Source organism: Rhamphochromis longiceps, linkage group LG7 (genome assembly GCF_057381845.1).
Source record: "Rhamphochromis longiceps isolate RC_006_pf linkage group LG7, R_longiceps_female_GT1.1, whole genome shotgun sequence".
Classification (NCBI taxonomy): domain Eukaryota; kingdom Metazoa; phylum Chordata; class Actinopteri; order Cichliformes; family Cichlidae; genus Rhamphochromis; species Rhamphochromis longiceps.
Genome location: NC_140563.1, coordinates 29,549,879 through 29,560,025, shown reverse-complemented (window position 1 = coordinate 29,560,025; position 10,147 = coordinate 29,549,879). Strand labels below are relative to the sequence as shown.

Here is a 10,147-nt window from a genome sequence, read left to right as displayed (position 1 = left end):
AACATAAAACAATTTAATACAACACAATGTCATTTAACAATACAAATAGATTAATAAACTATACATCTCATTAATACAACGCTGTAACGCTATGTTACAATACAACACAATGTAATGCACTACAACACACTGGAATCAAATACATAGAGACATGAATGCATAATAACATGTAACAAAGAGAAGTTATGCATACAATCAGAGTTTGTTTAGTGACAGACATTTTACAAACTCATTAGAAAACCTTTTTTAAATAAATTTCTGACTTTTTAAATTAATTTTACTGTCATATTATTAATATTGTTATTATTATTATTATTATTATTATTATTATTATTATTAGTAGTAGTAGTAGTAGTATTTTAACTGACATTTTTAAAGGTGCTTATAGATAGATGGCCTAAATGGACAAATGTAATATAACATCTTATCATATAGTAAAACATCAAAAAACAAGAACAGTATTATAATGTATGATTTATTAAATTGAATATTTTATTTGTATTTCTAAAGTTATTTCGTGTTTATTTATTGCACTTGCGATTTTTATATTATTACTAATTATTTATATTTACATTTATAATTATATTTTTGCTTGATTGTATTTGGGATTGTTTAATTTCAGATGAGGTTAGACCTCATTAGCATATTTTTTGGTCATATTATATCTAAGCCCTTGTTGTATTTTTGTTGCTGTTTGAATGAATGTCCTAAACGCTGGATTATTAAAATATTTCTGTCGTTGAGTCATAATCTTAAACACAACAGTGATGTAGTCCAGTGAAGCACAATGCCATCTAATACGATAACATGTTTTAGTATAAAACTGGAAGGTGTGCTGTGGGTACTGCAGCCCCCTCTGGTGGATGTTAGTGGATCTACACAGGTAAGCTCAAAAGTAATCAGAAAGGAATAGATTCATATTTTTTCATTTATTTAAATTTGTAATTTTTGAGTGTTAGCACCATCACCTCACAGGAAGAAGGTTGTGGGTTTGAATCCATCGGCTGCCTGGGTTCTTTCTGTTTGTATGTTCTCCCCGTGCACAGTCCAAAGACGTGCTCGTTAGGTGAACTATTGATCTGGAATCTGCAGTAGGCGTGAATGACTGTCTGTGTTATTCCTGCCATATACTGGTGACCTGTCCAGGATGCACCCACCTCTTGCCCAGTGAGAGCTGGGATAGGCTTCAGCACCCGAGCACTCCTGAACAGGGTAAATGGATGGGTGACTATCATTTTTATGATATTTCTATTTAAATAAATAGATATGTGTATAAACAACAGGTTTTATGAGCCTGTGTGATCACAATGTGATCTCCACATTTGCAGACAGATGTGCAGCTCCTCAAAGGATGAGCTTTGAATGAACCTGACTTTCATGTTATTCTGTAATCATCATCATGCACTCAGAGCCAGTCTGTGTTTAACATGCAGACTAACAAAGACTGCAGCTGTCAGGTGCCACACACACTTTTTTCTTAGAATAAAAGTCACATTTAAACATATTTTATTTTTCAAATGTTGGATCTTTTTCCCTTAAATTCTGAATTTTGTGTTTTCTCTTCAGGCAAAAATAAATAAATAAAGTTTTGATTTGGGCTGGTTTTCTAATTTTTTTCCCCCTCTCTCTGTTATTTCTGGTTTTTATTTGGTCACAGTCATGTTGTTATTGTAAATTGTTATGTTGCTGTTGTAAATAAAGATTTGAAGGTAAAAAAAAAAAAATGGCAGGTTTGATAACGATGATAAACGTCTTCTGCAGTGGCTTAGACAATACTGTAGTTTCAGGTCTGACCGCCAGAGGGCAGAAAACTGCCAGGACTCTGACATAGGGTCAAAACTTCCTATCCGGACTTTCAAAATAAAACCAGTAGCGTAAACAGATGCCACGAGAGAAGTTTTTCTAAAAATAGAAACATGGCAGGAGCAAATGACTGTTTTTCCTGTAACCTGAACCTCAAAGTTAAATCTGTCTGAAAAGAAACTTTGATTTCCTAAAACATTAAAATAACGCGTAAATCTCTCTGAGTTGTCTGGAAGTTTCTTCTTCACATCACTATGATACACTTGTTTTCCATCATCAAACAGGATGATATAAGGATATGCTGTATCAGGATCCAGAGTCACATCCACTGCATACTACTGGACCTTCTTCAGCTCTGTAGCCTCAGACAGCTTCTTCTTCCTGAGTTTCCTGAGTGTCTCCTCCAGCTGAGCCACAGCTCTCACCACAGTCCCCTCATATGATGGCGGGATGGACGCTGATGACGCACTCTGACGGAGAAGGATTTTTATTTAAAATTCACTTTAAATTTCAGTTTTAAAAAGAAAGAAACAAGTGTCAGTGTTGTACTCTTTACAAAAATTGGTGTTATTGGCAGATTTTCAACTTTCTGATGGTTCTTGAACAATGGTCCCAGAAAAACAAATCTGAGCCTAAAAATATGACATTTTTAAAATCAGGTTATTCAGAATGTCTCATTTCAGAATTGTCCAAAAATAAACCTTTTACATCAAGAAACTCTGCTTTGCTTTTATTTTGAAAGAGCTACAGAAACAGTGTAAGAGTAGGAAGTGATGCACAAACAGTAATTATTTAGAATGATCAATATTGACATAAAATACAAATTGAGTACTCATGTAATTGATAACATTTACAATGTAAAGCAATAAAATCAAATAAAGAGAAAAAGAAACAATGAAACATTCAGGAGATATCTATCTATCTATCTATCTATCTATCTATCTACATCTGTTGGAGTAGTGTTCAGGTAGCTGCTCTGCTCTGTGTTGGTACAAGGCATTGAAGATGAAAACAGTGGGTGTAATATATTCCTAAATTTAGTTACAGCACTTTCAGAAAGACATCTACTGTGATGAAATCTACTCCCCACTGCTGTGGAATCCATTATTGTAAATTTAAATGTTATTAGGAAATGATTAGACAGGAGAGGGTTTTCAGGAAACACTGTTAAATGTTCAGTTTCTATACCATATGTTAAGATGAGATCTCGAGTGTGATTAAAGTGGTGGGTGGGTTCTTTTACATTTTGAGAGAAGCCAATTGAGTCTAATAACCAGTGTTGGCACTAACGCGTTATTAAGTAACACGTTACAGTAACTACGTTATTATTGTGGTAACGAGCACGGTAACTAGTTATTATGCCAAAATCAGGAACGCGTTAATCATTACTGGGATTTAGATAGGCTCGTTATTTGTTACTGATGTTAAACTTTATTTTGTTCATAAGGTTAGTTATTGGAGTTGCCAACCATCCCGTAAAAAACGGAATCGTTGTTAGGTATGGCTGTGTGCAGGCAGGAATAGGACCCAAGGTGCAGACTCCGGAGACAGACGTGAACTCAAAAAAGGCTTTAATTTAATACTCAAAATATAACAAAACTAAAAAAACTCAAAACAAACTTAACCTGGAGAAATGACAGAACACACAGCTAGGAAAACGGTAGATCGCGACACAGACACAGAGAAACACTGGGCTTAAATACACAGAGGGAGCAATCAGGGAATGGGTAACAGGAGGGAAACACAGCTGGGGCAAATCAGGCCTAACGAGACAAGAGGAAGCAAAACCAGACACATTAACATCAGACATGGACTTTCAAAGTAAAACAGGAAACACATAACACAGACTGAACAAAGACACAGACTCATATGCAGGCACTACAAAGGGAACAGAGACGTGGGAACAGGGCAGACACAAACACTGACTGAACACGGGGATATAGGAACTTAGGATACACATAGACGCGAACTAGACAAGGGGATGCAGGTGATAGGGGAGACATAAGCCATAAGACGGAATTCAAAGAAACCAAAAACTAGAAAGTATAAATAATAACATAAACTCAAACACCCTGGGTCAACGACCCAGGCATCCTAACAATCGTTCCGTATTCAGAGAAAATATTACGCGTTTCGTAATATTTTTGTTTTGTATTGAGGTGAAAAGGAACACAGTTTGTCCCGGACTTCAGCTAGCATTAAAAAGACACAAAGCTGGTTTTTTTCTGTGTCTTTTTGCTGCACAGCTGCCTCTTCTTCTCTCATTTTCTCCCCTCCATCTCCAGTTTCTACTTCAATCATGAAACGGATCAATGATCAGCTGATCGGCTTTTCTCTCTTGTTTGTTTATTGCCCACTTCGAGCCAGAAATAAAAAACCTGTGGATGTAGCGCTAAACAACAGCAGCATGTTTAAGTTTGATCAGCTGTTGTTAGAATTTATTTAATATTAATTTCTAGTATCAGCTGATGTTTGCTGGAGCCACAGCTGTAAAAGCTGCTGGTCATGATATCAGTTTGGATATGTGGTGAGAGGGAAACATGAAGATGAAACCAGGAGATGTCCTTACTGAATCATCAGAGCTGTGATGGAGAAACAGGTTTACCTTTTAGGTGACATGAATGAGTTGAAGGGAAGTTATGAACTGTTTCTGAGAGACAAATAACCCCAGGATCCTTTTTTAGGTAGCTGACAGCTGGTAACTGTGCAGGGGCGGGTCTAGCACAGTGTTGCCAAGGGGCCATGGGCATTAACAGGGAAAGGGGGGCACAAAGAAGTACTTTTATTTCTTATTCTCATTTAAAATGTCTAGCTTTTAAAAAGTAATTATCAGAATCTTACAACAAACGATTGATAGATTGATGCATATATACCATCAAGACAGTGTACATCATCATCAGTGTTTGTTTTCATTCAAAGGCTTTATGATTTTTCCTATAATGGCGGGCCGGTCAGTCAAAACGCCCGGGCCAATTTTCTGTCCCAGTCTGTATGCAGCTCATCTGCAGTCTGGTGTTACCTACATCTTCCTATTCAGAAGGCAGAATTTCTGAGCTCTGAGTACAATCGAAAGCACCACGACTGCAGTTTTCGTGTTGGATGTAAAAACCGCACATGACGCTGTGACGTAGGCTAGAATCATGGCGGTGGTCAACGACAGTCCAGGTGTGGGATTTCTCTTGTGGAAATATGCACATTATCTTTTCCTTTCTATTGGTAGGTGGCACAGTGCACTTGTGGCAAGTAAGCAAGCTAGAAGACTGGCAAAGTTATGGAAGCAACACATTACCAAGAGAATTCTGAGTAAAAGCAAAGTTACTTCCCCTAGTAACTAGTTACTTTGAAAGTAACGAGTAACTTGAAGTAACTGAGTTACTTTTGATAGCAGTAACTAGTAATGTAACTAAGTTACTATTTTAAAATAACTTACCCAACACTGCTAATAACAGATTAAATGCCATGTTGAGGCTGTCATTTTTAGCATCTACATGGATGTTAAAATCACCCACAATAATTGTTTTATCTGATCTGAGCACTAAATCAGATAAAAGGTCTGAGAAATCAGACAGAAAGTCTGTGTAAGGCCCAGGTGGACAATAGAATTATCACAAATATGGCTGGTTTTTGAGTTGTCCAGCTAGCTTGGACAAGGCTAAGCATCAGGCTTTCAAATGAATAAAAACTCTGTCTTGGTCTTTAGTTGAGTAAAAAGGTGGTGTGGAAAATTGCTGCCTCACCACCCCCTTGGCCTGTGCTTCAAGGATTCTAATAGGTAGTATGACTCTGGTGTGTTAATTAATTTAAACTCTGCTGTGTCCATGTCAAGGTTGCGTCATTCTGTCATGTACGTAACATAATCATCCTGCGGCAACCAGGTTTCTGTAAGGCAGAGTAAATCGATTTGTTGATCAATTATTGATTCATCTATTAACAGAGACTTGGAAGAGAGAGACCTAATATTTAGTAATCCACATTTCACTGTTTTACTCTTTGGTTGAGATGATGATACTGTATTGTTCTTTCTTTGTAATTTTTTATGTTTATGTCATTTTTTGCTGTTTTTTTAGTTAGTTTTTTGTCTGTTTAGGAGCTGACACCTTCACTAAGGGGATGGGGTTTTGGGGGTATAACAGGAGGAGGAAGCTGCAGAGAAATGTGTTAGACTGCAACTTTGCTTCCTGGTTCCAACTCTGGATAGTCACGTTTTGGGGGGTTTATTAAATTTGGCCAGATTTCTGGAAATGAGAGCTGTTCCATACAAAGTGGGATGGATTCTCTCTCTTTTAAGAAGACCAGTTTTACTCCAGAACAAAAGAAAACAGAGTCCAAAAGAAAGAACCAGAAGTACAGGGGTTCGACTGTGTGGAAGGTGGCAACGCCAAAATTGTTCTGGAGGCTGTCTGCATGGAGAGCGGCAGCACTGAATCAGTTTTGGAGGCTGTCCGCATGAAAAGCGGCAGTGCAGGGGGCCGACTGTGTGGAAGTCAGGAGCACTGAAACATTTCTGGAAGCAGACCACGTGGGACACATTGTGACAACGAGACAGTTCTGGAGGCCGTCAGCGTGGGAAGCAGTGGCAATGAATGAGTTTAGGAGGCTGCCCTGGTGGCCTGGAAGGTAGCTGGTGATGGCATGCCTTGGTAGATGATTGGTGCTGGGTTGCTTTGGCACATGCAGAATGTGCAGATGATGCAGGATGTGGATGTACTGGCCGTGCAGGACGTGGATGTGTAGGATGTGGACTGAGCAAAACGTGCAGGTCGAGATGGCTCGCTAACCTCTGGCTTGGGCTGAACAGGACCAGGTCAAGCAGATCCAGATTGCTCAGGCTGAGCAGGACCAAATGAGGGAGGACCAAATGAGGCAGGACCAGACGGTGCGGCGACCTCTGGCGGAGACATTGCTGGATCAGATGGCCCAACGACCTCTGGTGGAGATGGAGCTGGACCAGACAGCGTGATGACCTATGGTGGAGATGTGTTTGGGCCAGCATGAAGGATGCAGGTGGCCGAGCTGGTGGTTGAGCTGGTGGCTGTGTGGAAGCAGCAGTCACCTGGACAGACTCTTCTGAGCCCCCAACAGGGAAAGACAAAGCCTGGACGGACTCTCCTGAACCCCCAGCGGAGACAGGCAAAGGCTGGGCGGACTCTAAAGAGCCCCCAGTGGAGACAGGTCAAGGCTGGATGGACACTCCTGAGCCCCCAGTTGACACAAGGAACTGCTGGATGGGCTCTCCTGAGCCTCCAGCGGAAACTGGAGCAGAGCCATCCGGTGTGGAAACCTCTGGTGGAGCAGAACCAGATGATGCGGAGACCTCTGGTAGTGACAAAGCTAGCTGGAGCTGCTCAGGGCACACAGCCAGCTCAGGATGCAGCGGCTGGGGCTGTGCAGTGCACAGAGTGTGCTTAGGACACTTTTCAGGCACAGACAGCAAAATGGAGTCCGTAGCTGGCTCGATAAGCTCGTCTGAGGTTCCAACTAAGACAGGAGACTGAAATGGCTCAGCTAAGCACCCAGCAGAGGCTGCTGCATATGGCTGAGATGGCTCAGCTGAGTTCCCAGCAGAGACAGGTGGCTGGGATGACTCTCCTGAGCTCCCAGCGGAGACAGATGATGGGTGAACAGGCTGCATTGGTTGCAAAACCTCAGGTGGTCCAGAGGCAGCTGAGGTCACAGGCCCAGCCGCTGGGTAGGCCTCGGGAAGAGTTTTAGTCTCCGAGCGGAAATGTTTAGCATTGTCAAAAACAGTCTTGGCACACACAGATGCTAGAGTATTTGAAGTTATCGCACAAAACTCAGAGTCTGCCCTGGAATTACTAGCTGGGTGGGACATAACACAATCCAGGGCTGAAACAGAACTCCCATAATCCAAGGTAAACTCGGCAACAAAACAATTATCCTTACCAGACTCAGGAACGGAGAAGACAGTTTGCGTATTGTCCATAATAAGAGTCCTTTCAGAAAGTGTATCCGTCTCCAAATGAACAGATCGAGTTGCACAAACAGAAACAACATCATTCAAAGTCTTAGAATGAGTCAGCTGAGGAACACAAAACGTAGCTTCAGAGGCCTGGGAAACACACAGTTTAATTTTGTTGGGGGTCAGTCTGGATTCACAAACTGAGAGCTTAGAGTCCTTAAGTTTTGTCTCAATGTCCGTAACAGAACAAGGCAGAGCAGTTATTGTTAATCCGTGCTTGGAAGGAGCACAAGGCAAACAGTCTTTAAAGTCCACGGAACTGGAATAGATGGCCTCAGAATGAATAGACTTTTTCTTTCCCAGCTCGGATGGAGCACAAAAATGGTCTTTTTTACTCACCACGACTGGTTGCTCAAAGGAAGTACTGGGTTCCAGCCGTGGGGATGTGCGCCGGTGGCGTGGACGCCGCTTTCTCCTGGAAGAAGGAGCAGAGATAACAGAGGAGGTCGGTGATGATGGGGTACTGGTGACCTGCTCTTTATCCTCTGACCACATTGCAGCCGGGAAGGAGGCAGGCGAATGCGGGTCAGATCGGGATGTGGAGGGGAAGAGATTCTGCGGCAAGGGAACAAACGCCCCCTGCTGCAGTGACATGGAAGAATTCATCTGCTGCGACAGTGTGGAGACATCCTTTTGCTGGGACGTGGTTGAGGGTGGTTGGGCCAGCTCCGTGCCTTGGAGTGCCTCTTTTGCTTGGGCCAGATTATGGGCAAACTCTGAAGCTATGGGTAGCTGGCGCAGGTGAGGGTTATCCAGAAAAATTGCCTCAATGGCATTAATTCCAATAGATAAAGTCCGTTTATCCGAGGTGTGGGAAATGCGCTGCCACAGCCGTAGGAGGCGAAAGACATCTCTCGCTCTTTCAGAGTCTGCTGTGCCCATGTCGTGGTCGCGTTGGTCTGTCATGTACGTAACATAATCATCCTGCTGCAACCAGGTTTCTGTAAGGCAGAGTAAAGTGATTTGTTGATCAATTATTAATTTATATACTAACAGAGACTTGGAATAGAGAGACCTAATATTTAGTAATCCACATTTCACTGTTTTACTCTTTGATGCTGTTGAGGATACTGTATTGTTCTTTCGTTGTTATTTTTTATGTTTATGTCATTTTTTGCTGTTTTTTTAGTTAGTTTTTTGTCTGTTTGGGAGCTGACACAGTCACTAAGGGGATGGGGTTTTGGGAGGCAATGGGAGGAGAGAAGCTGCAGAGATTTGTGTAAGACTCTGTCAATAGCAGGCAATTGACTATGGTTACTGTTGTCACTAGCTCCATATGTCTCTGAACAGAATCACCAATAACCAGAGTTTGATTGTCGGCAGTGTCACAGACTGGGGAAAGATGGTTAGACACATAAACAGGTTGGTGGTGTACCAGGGGCTTCAATTTAAGACTATGCTTCCTCCTCACTGTCACCCAGCTATCCTGTTTCTCAGGTTGCTCTGGACAGTCTGCCGTGGGACAACTAGCAGTCTATGCTACCTTCTGCTGCACTGGCTACAGGGCCCCAGCTAGCTCCAGGTTTTTCAAGGGTCCAAAGACGAATCTCCATTTTAGTGATCCTGGCCTCCAGAGCTGCAAATAGGCTACATGTATTACAAGTATCATTATTTCTAAAGGAAGAGGTCATGCTGCTAGCTGCTGCTATGAGCTAAGCTAAGTTAGCGAATCCCTAAAGCCGCAGTGAGTGAATACTGTGAATATAACTAGTAGATGAATCAACATGCTTCGTATGAAGCTTGTGAAGATTAAACTATGAAATTAGAAGTTATCTATACGTTTTTAATTAACCAACTAGGAATACACTAGGCAGCCAAGAAGCACACAGGAAAACACACAGCTACTGGGACAAAGTGACAAATGGCAGAGGAAAACACAGGGCTCAAATACACAGAGGGATAACGAGGGAATGAGACACAGGAGAGGAACACAGCTGAAAGCAATCACATAAGTAAAGTAAGTAAAAGTTTATTTATATAGCACTTTTCACAGACAGATGTCACAAAGTGCTTCACAAGAGAGAAAACAAAAACAAAATATAGTCATAAATACGTCATAAAAACTTTGGTCTACATACACGGGACAGGGAGGAAGCAAAACTGAACGCACTAAACACTAGACAAGGGACTATCAAAGTAAAACAGGAAACATGAGACAGACTAAGACACGGACTTAACATTGAGACCAGGAGACATGACTGACTAGGGAGACAAGGGAACATAGTCTGGACACAGGAGATACATGAACATAGAGACAAGGGTGACTAGACTTGAAACATGGAATATGACAGGGAAGGCATAGAAACAAACCTAAATCCTAGAACCTACAGAAAATAACTAAGAAACAAGAAATACAAAGACTAT

General features: G+C 41.5%; 1 protein-coding gene across 1 annotated transcript; it reads right to left on the bottom strand.

Annotated features, from left to right (window-relative positions):
* Positions 1-6,976: 6,976 nt before the first annotated feature.
* Positions 6,977-8,689, bottom strand: LOC146665533 (uncharacterized). Its single transcript, XM_085411468.1, has one exon. It carries the CDS (start codon positions 8,687-8,689, stop codon positions 6,977-6,979), a length of 1,713 nt encoding a protein of 570 aa, XP_085267594.1.
* Positions 8,690-10,147: the final 1,458 nt, after the last annotated feature.

Coding starts and splice junctions, on each gene's coding strand:
- LOC146665533 (XM_085411468.1), bottom strand. CDS start 8,689: ATGACAGACCAACGCGACCACGACATGGGCACAGCAGACTCTGAAAGA.